At 43.8% G+C, this 19287-nt stretch overlaps 1 protein-coding gene across 1 annotated transcript in view; it reads left to right on the top strand.

Annotated features, from left to right (window-relative positions):
• Positions 1-19287, top strand: part of HMGN3 (high mobility group nucleosomal binding domain 3) — a 76564-nt gene that overhangs the window by 30693 nt on the left and 26584 nt on the right. The window contains exon 4 of the mRNA XM_069235638.1: positions 5387-5437. Within this exon, the coding sequence (XP_069091739.1) occupies positions 5387-5437 (51 nt within the window). The remainder of the gene's footprint in view (positions 1-5386; positions 5438-19287) is intronic.

The following is a 19287-nucleotide window of genomic DNA, read 5'->3' on the forward strand; positions in this document are numbered from 1 at the left end:
GGTAAAAGGGTAGCTTCACAAGCTGCAAATCACTGGAGGATAGACAACTCACAGGCTCTATTAGCTAGGTATAATAGGGCCCACTGGGATGAAATGGAATAACTGTTGCAATACCTTCTACCAGAGCACCAAAAAAAGGGGACAACAAATAGTAACAGAGGGACAGGCAATACATAACGCTATTAGATCTGCTACAGATGCAGCTGATACAGCAGCCAGATCAATCAACACCAGTTTACTTATTAGAAGACATGCCTAGTTAAGATGTTCAGGATTCAAACCTAAAATACAACAAGCTGTTTTAAACATGCCCTTTGACAAGGAACAGCTCTTCGGCCCAGAAGTTGATACAACTATAGATAAATCTAAAAAGGATTCTGAAACCGCTAAAGCAATGGGTGCGTTCTACACCACACCCACTAGAGGGAATTTTCATTGGCCACAGTTTAGAGGGGGTTTCAGAGCATCAGCCACAGACATAGCAACTTTTCAACAAAAACAATCTACACACTTCCACACGAGGATAATTTAGAGGTTCCTACAGAGGATCTAACAATAGAGGAAGTGGTAAACCTTCTACTTCAAGAGGTTCCTCTACCGCAAATAAACATTGGCTTTCTCACCTTCCCCACAGAGCACACATCTTCTGTGGGAAGAAGACTGGTCAATTTCTTGCCACAACGGCACAACATCACTACAGACCAGTGGGTTTTGTCCATTATCCAACATTGTTATTGTCTAGAACTCCTTTCCACTCCACCAAACATTCCCCCTTGTTCAGTCTTACTCAGGAGCATCCCACTCTATTGAAACAGGAGGTACAATCACTACTACTTAAAGCCATAGAAAAAGTAAGTATATCCCAACAGGGGTCCGGAGTACATTCACTATACTTCCAAAAAAGACTGTACTCTAAGACCAATTTTAGATCTCCGAGCCCTCAATCTATACATTCTTTCAGAACACTTTCATATGGTTACTCTACAAGACGTTATTCCCCTACTACAAAAACAGAATTGCATGACAGCATAAGACCTCAAAGATGCTTATTTCCACATTCCCATACATCCAGCTCATCGAAAATACCAAAGATTCATCATAGCAGGAAACCACTACCAATTCAAAGTGCTGCCATTTGGAGTAACCACTGCACCGAGGGTGTTTACCAAATGATTAGCAGTGGCTGCAGCATTTCTCAGAAGATCACACATACATGTCTTCCCATATCTAGATGACTAGCTCATAAAGGCCAGTACAATTCAAGTTTGTCAACCACATACTCCATATACCATAGATATCCTACACAATCTTGGATTCACAATCAATTACAACAAATCTCACCTGCAACTATCACAAATACAACTGTATCTGGGAGCAGTTCTGAACACTCAGTCAGGATTAGCATATCCACACCCAGTAAGGATCCAAGCATTTCAGTCTTCTATCTCAACTTCAATACAATCTCACTTACACAGTAAAACTAGTGCTGAAATTATTTGGAATGACGGCTTTATGTGTAGTCATAGTCCACAATGCAAGACTATACATGCCCCCACTACAGCAGTGCCTTTCCAGCAATGGTCTCAGTCACAGGGTCAAATTCAGGATCTAGTGTTGGACTGCAAGACTCACTGCTCTCTGCAATGGTGGAATTAAACCAATCTATCAAAGGGGTGGCCCTTTCAGGACCCTGTGCACTAGACCACAATCACAACAGATGCATCACTAATAAGTTGGGGGGCTCATCTCAACAACCTCACTATACAAGGGGAATGGGAAATGACTAGCAGTATTCCTAGCACTCATAGGTTTTCAGACACAAATCATACACAAGAGTGTCTTAATACGGACAGACAATATGACCCCAATGTATTATCTGCAAAAACAATAGGGGGAGCACTCCTCTCAATTGTCCCTTTTAGAAAAGACAATTTGGAAGTGGGCAATTCACATTCAATTAGTGGCAGAGTATCAACTAGCGTACCTCTTAAGCAGGACACACCAACAAGTCCACAAATGGGAAATTCACACACAAGTGATTCAACATTACTTCCTAATGTGGAGTACTCCAGACATAGACCTTTTCGTCACAAAAGAAAACGTAAAACGCCACATCCCGGTACCCACACAGTCAATCCAATGGCAATGTTTTATGTATGAATTGGTCAGGGATATTTGATTATGCTTTTCCACTTCTCCCACTAATTCCATCTCTCATAATAAAGATGAAACAAACCTCACTCACTATGATACACAACTCTCACATGGGAAGGTCAACATTGACACACAACACTACTGGACCTGCCTGTAGTACCACATCACAAGCTGCCAAACAGACCAGATTTGCTGACTCAAAGGAGAGGCCAAATCAGACATCCAAATCCCAGGACACTCAAACTGGCGATTTGGCTCTTGAAGTCTTAGAGTTTGGCTATTTACAACTTCCATCTGAACGTATGGATATTCTAAAAGAAGCACGCAAACCTACAACTAGATAATGGTATTTAGCTAAATAGAAATATTTTGTCTACTATTGTCAATCCAAAAATATTGACCCACTTAAAGCTTCAGTACAAGATATCGTTTGCTATTTGCTACACTTAAAAAAAGCAAATCTGGCATATTCATCTATTAGGATTCATTTAACAGCTATAGCTGCTTACCTTCAAAACAGACAACATATTTTCCTGTTCAGGATTCCTGTTATAAAGGCCTTTATGGAAGGTCTTAAAAGTGTTATTTCAACTAGAGGTCTTCCAGCCCCTGTGTGGAATCTTAATATTGTACTCACAAGACTTATGGGGCCACCATTTGAACCCATGCATTCTTGTACTCTGCAGTTCCTATCATGGAAGGTTGCTTTGCTAGTAGCAATCTCTTAAGAGTTTGCGAAATTCAAGCATTTACTTTAGAATAACCTTTCTTTCAAACCCATAAAGACAAATTAGTTCTTCGAACAAATCCAAAGTTCCTACCAAAGGTGGTTTCACATTTTCATATCAGTCAGTGGAATTGCCAGTCTTCTTCTTTCCTCAGCCAGATTCGGTTGCTGAAAGAGCTCTTCACACCCTTGATGTTAAAAGAGCTCTCATGTACTATATGGACAGAACAAAAGATTTCAGAAAATCCATAACTAATTGTGCAGACTACGTTACCAAGGAAAACCCACATAAATTTCATATTGCTGCACACTGGGCATTCAGAGCAACATTTTCTTGGTTAGCGTTCCATACTTTGACAATTTGAGAAATGCAACAATATACTGAGCAGTTTTGTTTAAAAAAGAAAATATTTCAGTTTTTATCTCTCTCCTACAGACGGTCTTAGCTGTTTTTCGAAAGGCCTACTGCATACAATAACAATACCAATACTTACAGCGAGATGCTGGTAAAGCTACAACTTTATCATTGGTTGGCTTCCTTGTCAATCTTGTTTCATTGGTTCTTTTTCAATGGCTTTACTTCGTCATTTTGTATTTTTCCCTCCCCAGGAGCATAGTTCCTTTGCTGTCCTTTTGATTGTATGACTTGTATCCTCTTATGGCAAAATGGAGGAACTACTTTTTTCCATTATTCCATGGGAGTTCTTGCTCTCCTACATGTATTCCTTTCTTCTTCACATCCCCACTTTCTCCTTATTGCTCCCCCAAGTGTGAACATTGTTTTCTCCTGCCTTTCCCCATCTAACTCAGCTTATTTTGTCCTACAGCCTCCAGTTTCTTTTTTGCTCCCATGCCCTTCCTGGCTCACTGTTGCTCCCTGTTGCTCATTGGCATTGAGTTATTTCCTCCACTCTCCACCCCTGCTTTGCTGTTGCTCTACTCTATCCAGTTTTTAGGTGTTGCATTCCAAACTGCTTTTAGGTGTCTGATAGGTGACAGCCTGTTGTGGACTATACCAAAAACTTAGAGGGCTTTGACCAACCCATTGCTTGCCTTTGTTGTCCCTCATTTACTTGCTTTTCTCTCTGCAGCTCTACTTGTGCATTTTGTGTCCTTCTCATCCTTCTGTTTGTCCCTCTCCTGGAACATGCCCCCCTTTCCCATTTATCATTCACCTGCTAATGCTTATGGAACTATTTTTGTTTTCTTTCAGCACTCTCATAATGTAGGTGATTTCTAACTACCCCTTTTGTGTTGCTTTTCTTACCAGCCCAAAGTCTCTGTGCCCTCAATGTTGCTTTCTTTCCTCCCCGTACCCCCAACCCTCCCTCTTATTTGTTTCTTTTGGCTTCCCTCCTGTCCTGCCTCAAGTGCCTCCACGGTTTATTTTTGTGTTTTTGTTTATTGCAGTTCACCAACTGCAATAAGCATTGACAAAGCCAAAAGGTTGATTGGCGCCTGTCAAAGGTGAGACCTGTTTGCCAGTGCTTGTTCGTTAGATCCTACAACTTAAGTGAGATATTAATGCAGGGTTTGCACAAAAACATAGGCCTGAATGTGGTTAGAAGAAAGTTGGAATGGGTGCACATAGAGATGAAATGGTCCCTTTTTTTAAACAACCAAGTACCTTTTTTTTTTTTTTTTTTTTTTTTTAAATTAAAAAAGCTTTCTTCTTTGACCATCTCCAACTGTCTTGTATTTTTATCTCTAAGTTTACTTTTCTGCAGTATTCTTGTTACTTATCATTATTTTTTATTTTTTTTATTTTTTTTACTTTTCACAAGTGGAGACTAACTAATTCCATGCTTCAGCTTACTGCTTCCTTCTCTCTCGCTTTAGTTAACAGCCTTTCATCCTCGTTCTTTTTCTCGGGTCTTCCTCTTACACTTCATTGTGGTCATTTACCATGTACAGCTTCCTATTTGAATAGTACAGTTCTAAACTGCTGCAGTACTATAGGCCTCCCTCTCATAACATATTGCTTAGGAAACTTGGACAATTGGGTGGGATACCCCGGCTTATTTGCAACTAATCCACTAATTATCTGTCAAATAATGTGGTGCTTAATTAGACTATTAGGAGTATCTGAATTTAGGGGGTGGAGATAAGGAGTTCATGTAAACATAGTCTGGGCTGATGAGGTTTCACTTGTGACCTATTATGATGGTATATGGTACCTGTGTGCAATGCAATGTGAGGGATCCTGTGGTACTTGAGTCTGAAGTGTTGGTAGCGGGGGCCATATTTACTCCAGTGCTTTTGGATTGTTCTTCTATGCTCTTTCTATTGACCATGATTTTGGATTCTGGTTAATATGTTTGCACACAGTATAGGTAAACTCTAGTTAGTCAGTGTCATATGATCAATTTCTTTTGGATGCCAGTGATAAGGATGCAATCAATAGTAAGTATTGAAAGAAACCTAATAAAACTTGGTAGCTAAGAATCTTGCTTTAGACTTGAAACGTGGGGCAGTTTTGACTTGAGTACTTCTACTTTATTTTAGAAACCTGCTGCACCAAAGCCTGAAGTGAAACCGAAAAAAACAGCAGCAAAGGTAAGAGTTTGTGGTGATCTCCCTAAACATTTTATTTATATTGTTTCTTCTGTATACGTGCCAATGAGAAGATAATGATGAAGCCATTACCCCAGTCTTATTTTAGTTGATGACTGTTTCCTTAGCCTTTTCAAACACTTTAGGTCATTGCCCATAAAGCGGCACATAGTGAATTGCACTGGAGTCTGGAGCTGGAACACTTGTGGCATCAATTCAGGCTAGTGGCCTGTGGCATCAATTCACTAAAAAGTACAAGGCCTCTGAAAAATCTTGGTGTAGATATCCTTGAGTTTTGCAGACTTGAGGAACTCCTTTTAATAGCAGAGTATGATCTAAGCCCTCCTATCAATTTTTGTATTACTACAAGACCCAGTGGTTCTTTCCGGGCAACTTATATTGTTTTATATAGTACGAAAACGGCCCGTGGGCACTTTGGATGAGCACCAGATTAAACTATAGATTAAAGGATCTTAAGCCAGCTCCTGGACTCCAACCTGGTATCTCTGATCCAAAGCAGCAGCTCTGGCCATTAGGCCACATTCTTATTTCACAATTTGTGAGTCATAAACAAGTGGTATGGTTGTAATCACATATAGTAGTAAAAACACCGGCAGAAGCAATCTGGGTTTCACTCGAAGCCTGACTTGGGAATACTTACAAGGCTTTGTTTTAAAACTTTGCTTACAGATTTTTCAGCACCATTGCATTGGTGCAGAAGCAAGGCTAATCATTTTGAATAATAATGATAGAACAGGAGCTTTGCAACACAGTCTGCTCGCGACACACCAGAAAATCCCAAACCACACTTTGGAAAATGGGCACTGGTGGGAAACTATTGTTCTTTGTTTATATGCATACCTGCTGTCTTTTGGTAACAAGAATAGTCACCTTCAAACTTCTCTTGCCAAATATGCTTAAAGGAAGATTTGATCTGAAATAGTATACTTCCCCCCTTTGCTCCATGTTTTTTAAATCACTTTGTTTTTTAAATCAGTTTTTGTGTCTCCAGTGACCTGCCATCTGATTTGTTAGCTACTTTTATCATGTGCATGTCCCATATTCCGATCTCTACCCTTCTCTCTGCTTGTGTCTTCCATTCAGCATTTCAGTCTCTGCCATCAACCCCATGTTTGTAAACCCTTCAGCTGCCCAGTCCAAGGTGATTATCCACTTGTCCTGAACAAAAGCCATGTCTATGAACTGGTTTGTGTCCTTATGTTGCTTCTTTCTTCTATCCTTCTGACCAGACAACATTCTGAGATATACGCAAGTTTATGATCCATGCCCAGAATCTTGTGCTGACATCCTGCACGTATGTCAATGTGCAGTAGTAGGAGCCTGTGTTTGAGACTGAAACCAGGGGAATCCTTTTTGCATAACCCTGGTTTTCCTTGGCACAAGAGGGAGAATGAAGACTGATCCCCCAGACAATGGAAATCTGCATTGTTACTGGAGAGTGGAGATCTAGATACTGATGTGAGGAAAAAGGAGACAGGGTTACCTTTAGAAATTCAATGAACACTTTGAGCAAAGAGTTTCTGATTAGTTCTTAGAGAACACTGCTATTTTGTGGATGGCCTGGAAAGAGCCTGCCTGCCCCTGCAGGAGAGACTTTCGGGAGAATTTCAGTGTGCTGCTAGTTGGAGACACACCCAGAGAAGGCACTTAGTTGGAGAGTAAAGCCTGGCGAGAACCCTGCTGAAAAGGGTCTCCTGGTCTCTCTGCACTTCATAGCACGAATTGTTACAGTTGCTAGGGGGATAACAGCAGCCCAATGAGGGCTACAACTACCAAGGGTTTTTTCTTGGCCTGGTGTAGGGTGACAACTGCCTTGGGGGTAAAGACTTGAGCAAAGGAGTGAACTAATTTTCCATTTGAATTTGTGGGGCACCCTAAATCAGAACCTCAGTTTTACTCGTGCTTCTTTCACAATTATTGAAATGTGTCTCCAAGATCACTGCCCGATATGTTGGATTGAATTCTGTGTCAGACTGGAGGCGAGGATTATGATGTTCTTTCTTCACCACTATTATTGCAGCCAGTTAACAAAAAACTGCATGTTCGATGGCATGTGTAGCTGTAGATACACATGCTGTACATAAGCTCACTATCTACTGTTGGGTTCGGATTAGTCCAATTTGTTTTTGTTTTGAAGAAAGTTTTCGAGTCATGGGATCGAATGACTCCTCCTCTTGGTAAATACTACACATGGGCATCAAGTCCTTTGTTTGATTGTTTTTCTCCACCGTCAGGTTCAGACATGTGATCCTCTCGCTCCAAACAGTCTAAAACTGTATTCTTTCTGTCTTACTATCATCGTCGGTATTGTTTCCAATCGCGTATTCCTTAATAGTTTAATTTTCTGTTCCTTTCCATACTTGGAATCACATTTTTTTTGGTCTTTTCGGGAACAGAAAGGCCCTCTTTGGCCCACCTCTTCCACGTGGTATCGGAGAATGCAGCCCTAATGGAACGTACTCGATTTCAGTTTTGCCCTCCATGCCATTCAAAGTTTCCACACACTGACTATCTTCAGGTGTGTAATTTGTGTCTTTCACCAGACCACAATGACCAGACCTGCGAAGTGTCATTCTTTTCGATCAAAGAAAATGCTTAGACGAGATCGAAGAGCTTGTGGGATGGAAATGGCGTCTCTACATCCAGATGTTACACCGGACATCTTCGCAACAAGCACGTGCAAGAAGACTTGGAACAGGAGGGGGCCTTCTCCGTTCAAGATCTGGACTCTGATGTGCAGTCGGGCATTGAGAATCAAACATTACAACCAGCACAAACTAAGTAAAAAGCCCCCTATAACATCAGACAAAATAACTACAAAAGAGGTCATCGTCCGCCACTGCCTTCCAGCCAAGGTCGGAGCAGAGAAACTTATTTGAATGCTTCGCATACCAGCCCAACACCAAAAAAAGCCAAAGATAAATCTTTGGCATCGACCTCCAGTACCTCCATTTCAGCACTGACAAAACCGAAACTACATTGTGCTTCAGTGCGACCACTTCAGCACCAAAAAAGACAGCAGTCAATTAATGTTTCGGCACCAAAAATTTTCCATCCACAAAAACCCTCGGAACCAAAAACAACACAAAAAGACTTTCAGTGACTGGACAGTTTATAACAACCCTTGCATCACTTGTGGAACCAATTTTACAAGTTATGGACTCTAGGCAGGGCCGACTTCAAATTCAACAAGGAACAGTGCTGATTATAAAATCGCCTCCGCCACCTTTAAAAAGGAAATTAACTTTCCAAGAGTCTTGATTCCTCTACACCTCCAAAGAAGACTAGCAAAGAAAAGGCTTCTTTTCATACTCCAACTTCTCCACCTTTACCTACTTCTACACAACATACTCCTTCACCAACATCTCCCCCTCCAAGGTTCATACCACTTAGTTCACCACCTGGTGGATCTCCAGATATAGGGGATTGATTAGATAAACAGGACTCGTAGGAGGAGTACGATCCTGATCCTATTATACTTAATGATCCGGATCTTTAACCAGCTAGACCTTCACCACCCGAAGATTCCACATCATACCAACAGGTTATAGCTATAGCAGCAGCATTTCACAATGTACATATGTACACTGATCCAGTAGAGGAATGTATTTTATTTGACACACTTTTTTGCAACACTTAAGGAAAGTCAATACCTTCCAGTGGTTCCAGACATGCTTAGACGCGCAGATAATATTTAAAGAGCCTGTTACAGCAAGGGTTATCACTCCCAGGGTTGATAGAAAGTACAAGGCTGCACCTACTGATCCTCCTATAAGAACACAAATCCCTCCGAACTCTATTGTTTCCTCTACTGCACGCAAAAGGGCTAATAGCCAGTCAACAGGAGACACACCTCCTCCTGATAAAGAGAGTAAGAAATTAGATGCGGCAGGAAAGAGTGGCAGCTCAAGCAGCCAATTACTGACGAATTGCAAATGCCCAAGCTTTGCTATCCAGATATGATGGAGCTCACTGGGATGCTATGGAGGAACTTTTGCAATACCTACCAGAAGAACATCGTAAAAGAGAGGTAGAAATTGTAAATGAGGGACAAACAATTTCCAACAACTCCATTAGATGTGCGCTTGATGCTGCTGATACAGCAGCATGCAGTATTAACACAAGTGTCATCATAAGGTGCCATGCCTCGCTCAGATGTTCATGGTTAAACAGGAGGTACAACAGGTAGTTTTAAACATGCCTTTTTGAAAAAGAGCATTTATTTGGTTCACAAGTGGATACCACACTTGAAAAATGTAAATAAAGATAATCAAACTGCCAGAGCTATGGGAGCCTTACAAGCTAGCACACACAGGGGGTAGTTTTCATCCTCATACACTCAGACTCTCACAAGATAAACCTCACTCTTCTCAAAGAGGAAGTACATTTCCTTCTTCTAAAAGGGTCTATAGAATCCGTACCATTACAATACAAGGAACAGGAGTTTGCTCACTGTATTTTCTAATTCCCCAAAATACGGCTCTCTGAGACCGATATTAGATTTGAGACCCTTAAACCAATACATCCTATCAGAACATTCATATAGTCACTCTTCAGGACATTATTCCTCTATTGCAACTACGCAACTTCATCACGGCATTAGACCCAAAGGATGCTTACTTTCATATTCCAATTCATCCTGCACACTGAAAATACCTAAGATTTGTAGTGGCAGGAAAACATTATTAATTCAAAGCATTACCATTAGGAGTCACAACTGCTCCCAGAGTATTCACAAAATGCCTTGCAGTGGTTGCAGCACATCTTAGAAGAAAACAAATTCATGTTTTCCCCCCTTTGGACGATTGGCTCATCAAAGCTAATTCATTCACGAAGTGTCAACAACCTACTCAAACCACAATTTGTCTCCTATACTCTCTGGGGTTCACCATAAACTACATCAAAACTGATCTACAACCTCTCCAAATGCAACTCAATAGCATACCTAATAGCATTTCTCAACCCAATCCGGGTTCAACTTTTTCAGACATTAATTGCTACATTAATACAGAACCAAACATACACATTAAGAACTGTTATGAAAGTGTTGGGAATGATGGCATCTTGCATTGCCATTGAGCCCATACCAGACTTCATATGTGTCCTCTTCAGCAACGTCTCATCAATGGTCTCTGGCACAGTGTAAAATGGAAGATCTAGTGTTGTTGGACCGCCAAACTTATCTCTCTACATTGGTGGAATATCACAAACCAATGAAAGGGTGCCCCATTGTAGACCCTGTGCCTCTGATCACTCTCACAAGATGCTTCAAACAGTTGGGGAGCTAATCTCCACAGCCTCACAATTCAGGGGATATGGGCCGATACTCATCAGTCTCTTCATATCAACTACCTGAAACTGCAGGCAATATTCTTAGCAATAAAAGCATTCCCTTCACAATTGCAACACAAGACAGTGTTGATATGTACAGAAAACATAACTGCCATGTACCATCTTGCACAAACAATATGGAAATGGACGTTTCGTCACCACATTCACATAGTGACACTATCTTCCAGGGACAGAACCATTTAGCAGACCTACTGAGCAGGATGCAGCAACAAACCCACAAGTGGCACTCCACCCACAAGTCCTTCAACAGTACTTCAAAAAGTGGGAACACCTCAAATAAATCTGTTCAAAACAAAAAAATGCCCAAACTTAGTCTCCAGGTACCCACACCCTCAGTCCAAAGACAATGCTCTATAGATAAGTTGGTCAGGGATATTTGCTTACGCTTTCCCCCACCTCCCACTCTTACCATTTCTAGTCCCGAAGATAAAACAATCTTACCTCAACATGATCTTAGTGGCCCCTACATGGGCATGTCAACCATGGTACACAACACTTTTGGAACTCTCAATTGTTCCTCATCAATATCTTCCCAGCAGACCAGATCTCCTGACACAAAAACAGGGCCAAATAAGACATCCAAACCCCAAATCACTCAACGTAGCGGTATGGCTCCTGAAGTCCTAGAATTGGGATATTTACAGTTGCCACAGGAATATATGAATATCCTTAAGCAAGCAAACCTACAACTAGACAATGCTATGCGGCAAAATGGAAAAGTTTTGTTTGTTATTCCCAAACAAAAAATGTTGACCCTCTCAAACCAACAGTACAAGACATTGTACAATATTTATTACACTTACAAAAAGCAAATTTAGCTTGCGCATCTCTTAATTTACATTTAGCAGCTATAGCTTTATATCTTCAAAGTAGACAGCATATTTCTTTATTTAAAATTCCAGTTATCAAAGTATTTATGAAAGGATTAAAATGAATAATTCCACCAAGAATTCTTCAAGCTCCATCTTGGAATCTTAACATTGTACTCACAAGACTTATGGCTATGCCGTTTGAACCACTTAACTCCTGCCCCCTACAATTCCTGTCATGGGAAGTAGCCTTTTTAATTGCTATCACCTCCCCTAGACGTGTCGGTGAGCTCCAGGCTTTAACTTTGGAAGAACCTTTCTTTCAAGTTCATAAAGAAAAAATTGTGTTAAGAACAAATCCAAAAGTAATTTCACAATTTCATATTAATCAAACAGTAGAATTACCAGGTTTTTTTTCCCACAACCAGATTCCGTGGCAGAAAGAGCTCTACATACTCTAGATGTTAAGAGCTCCTATGTACTATATAGACCAAACAAAACATTTTAGGAAAACAAAACCACTTTTTGTGGCTTTCTCCTTAGCACACAAAGGAGATCCTATATCTAAAACAACCATAGTCAAATGTATTCAGACTTGCTATACTAAAGCTAAACAATTACCTGTACCACCTAGGTCACATTCCACTAGGAAAAAAGGTGCACCTATGGCATTTTTAGGTAACCTACTTATGGAAGATATTTGGAAAGCAGCAACGTGGTCTACACATTTACAAAACATTATTGTGTAGACGTATTTGCGAGACAACACACAAATGTTGGACAAGCTGTACTTAAAACCCTTTTTCAAACAATTGCAGCCCCTGCACACTAGCCACCGCTTTATGGAGGGACTGCTTTACAGTCTATGCACAGCATGTCTATCTACAGTTACACATGCCATCAAACGAAAATATTACTTACCTGTAGACATCTGTTATGTAGTGCTGTAGATTCACATTGCAGTTTACATATATATATGTTCGATGGCATGTGTAGCTGCAGATACACATGCTGTGCACAGTCCGCCATCTGGTGTTGGGCTCGGAGTGTTACAAGTTGTTTTTCTTCGAAGAACTCTTTTCGAGTCACGAGACCGAGGGACTCCTCCCATTTCGACTCCATTGCGCATGGGCGTCGACCCCATCTTAGATTGTTCTTTTTTCCGCCATCGGGTTCGGACGTGTTCCTTTTCGCTCCGTGTTTCGGGTCGGAAAGTTAGTTAGAATCTCAGAAAAAATAGTCTGTATTGTTTGCATTCGGTATCGGGTTAGTTGGAACAAATCGACACCGAATTTTGAAGAACTCCGGTGGCCCTTCGGGGTTTTTTCGATCCCCCGTCGGGGCCTGGTCGGCCCGGCCACGTGCGACTTCAAGGCTGATGGAACGGACCCCATTCCGCTTCTGCCCAAAATGCCATAAGTATCCGTATACGGATCAGCATCTGGTCTGTAACTTGTGCTTGTCCCGCGAGCACAAGGAGGATACTTGTGAAGCCTGTCGAGCGTTTCGGTCGAGGAAGACGCTGAGAGACCCAAATGGCGTCCACGCCGACAGGTCAAGAACGTTTCGAGGAGGAAGAAGAAGCTTTCTCCATCCGCGAGTCGGATTCTGAACTCGACGCCGAAGAAACACCCCAAACCGTGAGTAAGACGTCGAAAATCAAGACTCACGAGAAGTACACAAAAGCCCAGGGGACTCCACCGCCAACAGGCCATGGCTTAACCCGAAAACTAGGTGACCGATCCAATGCACCGAAAAAGGGCATGCTGGTGTCTAAGTCATCCGACTCCGGTCGAGATACCGCCACACAGCAACCTCGGAGCCGAGACAGCGGCTCTGAGAAACTTCGGCACAGACAGCGGCACCGAGACACCACGCCGAAAACAAAGAAGGTTTCTTCGGAGCCGAAAGACTTCCGAAAAGGTTTCGGTTCCGAAACATCCAGCCTCTGAGCCGAAAACTAGTTCCTATACAGAGGAACAAGGATTAACCTCCCAATTACATAGATTTGGAGAGGAGCTTCAAGCTGTAGAGCCTGACTACACACAAAGAAGGCTTCATATTCATGAGGACACAGGGAAGATAACCACTTGTAAGGAAATGCCTCCTTGGCATGGTTGCCCCCTGACTTTTTGCCTTTGCTGATGCTATGTTTACAATTGAAAGTGTGCTGAGGCCTGCTAACCAGGCCCCAGCACCAGTGTTCTTTCCCTAACCTGTACTTTTGTATCCACAATTGGCAGACCCTGGCATCCAGATAAGTCCCTTGTAACTGGTACTTCTAGTACCAAGGGCCCTGATGCCAAGGAAGGTCTCTATGGGATGCAGCATGTCTTATGCCACCCTGGAGACCTCTCACTCAGCACAGACACACTGCTTGCCAGCTTGTGTGTGCTAGTGAGGACAAAACGAGTAAGTCGACATGGCACTCCCCTCAGGGTGCCATGCCAGCCTCTCACTGCCTATGCAGTATAGGTAAGACACCCCTCTAGCAGGCCTTACAGCCCTAAGGCAGGGTGCACTATACCATAGGTGAGGGTACCAGTGCATGAGCATGGTACCCCTACAGTGTCTAAACAAAACCTTAGACATTGTAAGTGCAGGGTAGCCATAAGAGTATATGGTCTGGGAGTCTGTCAAACACGAACTCCACAGCACCATAATGGCTACACTGAAAACTGGGAAGTTTGGTATCAAACTTCTCAGCACAATAAATGCACACTGATGCCAGTGTACATTTTATTGTAAAATACACCCCAGAGGGCACCTTAGAGGTGCCCCCTGAAACTTAACCGACTATCTGTGTAGGCTGACTAGTTTTAGCAGCCTGCCACAAACCGAGACATGTTGCTGGCCCCATGGGGAGAGTGCCTTTGTCACTCTGAGGCCAGTAACAAAGCCTGCACTGGGTGGAGATGCTAACACCTCTCCCAGGCAGGAATTGTCACACCTGGCGGTGAGCCTCAAAGGCTCACCTCCTTTGTGCCAACCCAGCAGGACACTCCAGCTAGTGGAGTTGCCCGCCCCCTCCGGCCAGGCCCCACTTTTGGCGGCAAGGCCGGAGAAAATAATGAGAATAACAAGGAGGAGTCACTGGCCAGTCAGGACAGCCCCTAAGGTGTCCTGAGCTGAGGTGACTCTAACTTTTAGAAATCCTCCATCTTGCAGATGGAGGATTCCCCCAATAGGGTTAGGATTGTGACCCCCTCCCCTTGGGAGGAGGCACAAAGAGGGTGTACCCACCCTCAGGGCTAGTAGCCATTGGCTACTAACCCCCCAGACCTAAACACGCCCTTAAATTTAGTATTTAAGGGCTACCCTGAACCCTAGAAAATTAGATTCCTGCAACAAGAAGAAGGACTGCCCAGCTGAAAACCCCTGCAGCGGAAGACCAGAAGACGACAACTGCCTTGGCTCCAGAAACTCACCGGCCTGTCTCCTGCCTTCCAAAGATCCTGCTCCAGCGACGCCTTCCAAAGGGACCAGCGACCTCGACATCCTCTGAGGACTGCCCCTGCTTCGAAAAGACAAGAAACTCCCGAGGACAGCGGACCTGCTCCAAGAAAAGCTGCAACTTTGTTTCCAGCAGCTTTAAAGAACCCTGCAAGCTCCCCGCAAAAGGCGTGAGACTTGCAACACTGCACCCGGCGACCCCGACTCGGCTGGTGGCGATCCAACACCTCAGGAGGGACCCCAGGACTACTCTGATACTGTGAGTACCAAAACCTGTCCCCCCTGAGCCCCCACAGCGCCGCCTGCAGAGGGAATCCCGAGGCTTCCCCTGACCGCGACTCTTTGAACCTAAAGTCCCGACGCCTGGGAGAGACCCTGCACCCGCAGCCCCCAGGACCTGAAGGACCGGACTTTCACTGGAGGAGTGACCCCCAGGAGTCCCTCTCCCTTGCCCAAGTGGAGGTTTCCCCGAGGAACCCCCCCCTTGCCTGCCTGCAGCGCTGAAGAGATCCCGAGATCTCTCATAGACTAACATTGAAAACCCGACGCTTGTTTCTACACTGCACCCGGCCGCCCCCGCGCTGCTGAGGGTGAAATTTCTGTGTGGACTTGTGTCCCCCCCGGTGCCCTACAAAACCCCCCTGGTCTGCCCTCCGAAGACGCGGGTACTTACCTGCAAGCAGACCGGAACCGGGGCACCCCCTTCTCTCCATTCTAGCCTATGTGTTTTGGGCACCACTTTGAACTCTGCACCTGACCGGCTCTGAGCTGCTGGTGTGGTGACTTTGGGGTTGCTCTGAACCCCCAACGGTGGGCTACCTTGGACCAAGAACTGAACCCTGTAAGTGTCTTACTTACCTGGTAAAACTAACAAATACTTACCTCCCCTAGGAACTGTGAAAATTGCACTAAGTGTCCACTTTTAAAACAGCTATTTGTGAATAACTTGAAAAGTATACATGCAATTTTGATGATTTGAAGTTCCTAAAGTACTTACCTGCAATACCTTTCGAACGAGCTATTACATGTAGAATTTGAACCTGTGGTTCTTAAAATAAACTAAGAAAAGATATTTTTCTATATAAAAACCTATTGGCTGGATTTGTCTCTGAGTGTGTGTACCTCATTTATTGTCTATGTGTATGTACAACAAATGCTTAACACTACTCCTTGGATAAGCCTACTGCTCGACCACACTACCACAAAATAGAGCATTAGTATTATCTATTTTTTACCACTATTTTACCTCTAAGGGGAACCCTTGGACTCTGTGCATGCTATTCCTTACTTTGAAATAGCACATACAGAGCCAACTTCCTACATTGGTGGATCAGCGGTGGGGTACAAGACTTTGCATTTGCTGGACTACTCAGCCAATACCTGATCACACGACAAATTCCAAAATTGTCATTAGAAATTGATTTTTGCAATTTGAAAAGTTTTCTAAATTCTTAAAAGACCTGCTAGGGCCTTGTGTTAGATCCTGTTTAGCATTTCTTTTAGAGTTTAAAAGTTTGTAAAAGTTTGAATTAGATTCTAGAACCAGTTTTAGTCTCTTAAAAAGTATTCCAACTTTTAGAAGCATAATGTCTAGCACAGATGTGAATGTGGTGGAACTCGACACCACACCTTACCTCCATCTACAGATGAGAGAGCTAAGGTCACTCTGTAAACTAAAGAAAATAGCAATGGGCCCCAAACCTACCAAAGTACAGCTCCAGGAGCTTTTGGCAGAGTTTGAGAAGGCCAACCCCTCTGAGGATGGCAACTCAGAAGATGAAGATAGTGACTTGGAGGGAAATTCCCCCCCTCCAGTCCTACTTAGGGAGAGCAGGGCTTCTCAAGCCCTGACTCCACAAATAATAGTCAGAGATGCTGGTTCCCTCACAGGAGGGACCAACAACTCTGAAATCACTGAGGATAACTCCAGTGAAGAGGACATCCAGTTAGCCAGGATGGCCAAAAGATTGGCTTTGGAAAGACAGATCCTAGCCATAGAGAGGGAAAGACAAGAGATGGGCCTAGGACCCATCAATGGTGGCAGCAACATAAATAGGGTCAGAGATTCTCCTGACATGTTGAAAATCCCCAAAGGGATTGTAACTAAATATGAAGATGGTGATGACATCACCAAATGGTTCACAGCTTTTGAGAGGGCTTGTGTAACCAGAAAAGTGAACAGATCTCACTGGGGTGCTCTCCTTTGGGAAATGTTCACAGGAAAGTGTAGGGATAGACTCCTCACACTCTCTGGACAAGATGCAGAATCTTATGACCTCATGAAGGGTACCCTGATTGAGGGCTTTGGATTCTCCACTGAGGAGTACAGGATTAGGTTCAGGGGGGCTCAAAAATCCTCGAGCCAGACCTGGGTTGACTTTGTTGACTACTCAGTGAAAACACTAGATGGTTGGATTCAAGGCAGTGGTGTAAGTAATTATGATGGGCTGTACAATTTATTTGTGAAAGAACACCTGTTAAGTAATTGTTTCAATGATAAACTGCATCAGCATCTGGTAGACCTAGGACCAATTTCTCCCCAAGAATTGGGAAAGAAGGCGGACCATTGGGTCAAGACAAGGGTGTCCAAGACTTCAACAGGGGGTGACCAAAAGAAAGGGGTCACAAAGACTCCCCAGCAGAAGGGTGATGAGACAACCAAAACTAAAAATAGTAAAGAGTCTTCTACAGGCCCCCAAAAACCTGCACAGGAGGGTGGGCCCAGAGCCTCTTCACAAAACAATGGGTACAAGGGTAAAAACTTTGATCCCAAAAAGGCCTGGTGTCATAGCTGTAAACAGCATGGACACCAAACTGGAGACAAGGCCTGTCCCAAGAAAGGTTCCACTCCAAACTCCCATCCAGGTAACACTGGTATGGCTAGTCTCCAAGTGGGATCAACAGTGTGCCCAGAGCAAATCAGGGTCCACACTGAAGCTACTCTAGTTTCTGAGGGTGGGGTGGATTTAGCCACACTAGCTGTCTGGCCGCCTAACATGCAAAAATACAGACAGCAACTCTTAATTAATGGGACTAGAATAGAGGGCCTGAGGGATACAGGTGCCAGTGTCACCATGGTGACAGAGAAACTGGTTTCCCCTGGCCAATACCTGACTGGAAAAACTTACACAGTCACCAACGCTGACCATCAGAGAAAAGTACATCCCATGGCAATGGTTACTTTAGAATGGGGAGGGGTCAATGGCCTGAAGCAGGTGGTGGTCTCCTCAAATATCCCAGTGGACTGTCTGCTTGGAAATGACCTGGAGTCCTCAGCATGGGCTGAGGTAGAGCTAAAAACCCATGCAGCAATGCTGGGTATCCCTGAACTGGTGTGTGTGAAAACAAGAGCACAGTGCAAGGCACAGGGTGAAAAAGTAGAGCTGGAGTCTGGAAAAATGGCCCAGCCTACCAAGAGAACAGGAAAGTCAGTTGGGAAACCAACTGCAACACAGCAAAAGAAAGGGAACCTCTCTTCTCAGGAAGAAGTTCTGCCCTCTGAGGGAACTGAGCCTTTGGAGCTTGAACCTTATCAGGTTGAGCTCTTAGGCCCAGGGGGACCCTCAAGGGAGGAGCTGTGTAAGGGACAAGAAACCTGTCCCTCTCTTGAAGGCCTTAGGCAGCAAGCTGCTGAAGAGTCCAAAGGCAAGAAAAATGGAACACATAGGGTCTATTGGGAAGATGGGCTCCTGTACACTGAGGCCAGAGACCCCAAACCTGGTGCCACTAGGAGAGTGGTAGTGCCTCAGCTGTTCAGAGAGTTCATCCTAACATTGGCCCATGACATTCCCCTTGCTGGACATTTGAGACAAACCAAGACGTGGGAGAGGTTAGTCAACCACTTCTACTGGCCCAATATGTCCAACATGGTTAAGGAGTTTTGCCTCTCCTGCCCCACCTGTCAAGCCAGTGGTAAGACAGGTGGGCATCCAAAGGCCCCCCTCATTCCACTTCCTGTGGTGGGGGTGCCCTTTGAAAGAGTGGGTGTGGACATAGTTGGTCCACTGGAACCTCCCACAGCCTCAGGAAATATGTATATCCTGGTAGTAGTGGATCATGCTACCAGGTATCCTGAAGCTATTCCCCTTAGGTCGACTACTGCCCCTGCAGTAGCCAAGGCCCTCATTGGTATCTTTACCAGAGTGGGTTTCCCTAAGGAGGTGGTGTCTGACAGAGGTACCAACTTCATGTCAGCATACCTAAAGCACATGTGGAATG

This window comes from Pleurodeles waltl, chromosome 5, assembly GCF_031143425.1.
Source record: "Pleurodeles waltl isolate 20211129_DDA chromosome 5, aPleWal1.hap1.20221129, whole genome shotgun sequence".
Classification (NCBI taxonomy): Eukaryota; Metazoa; Chordata; class Amphibia; order Caudata; family Salamandridae; genus Pleurodeles; species Pleurodeles waltl.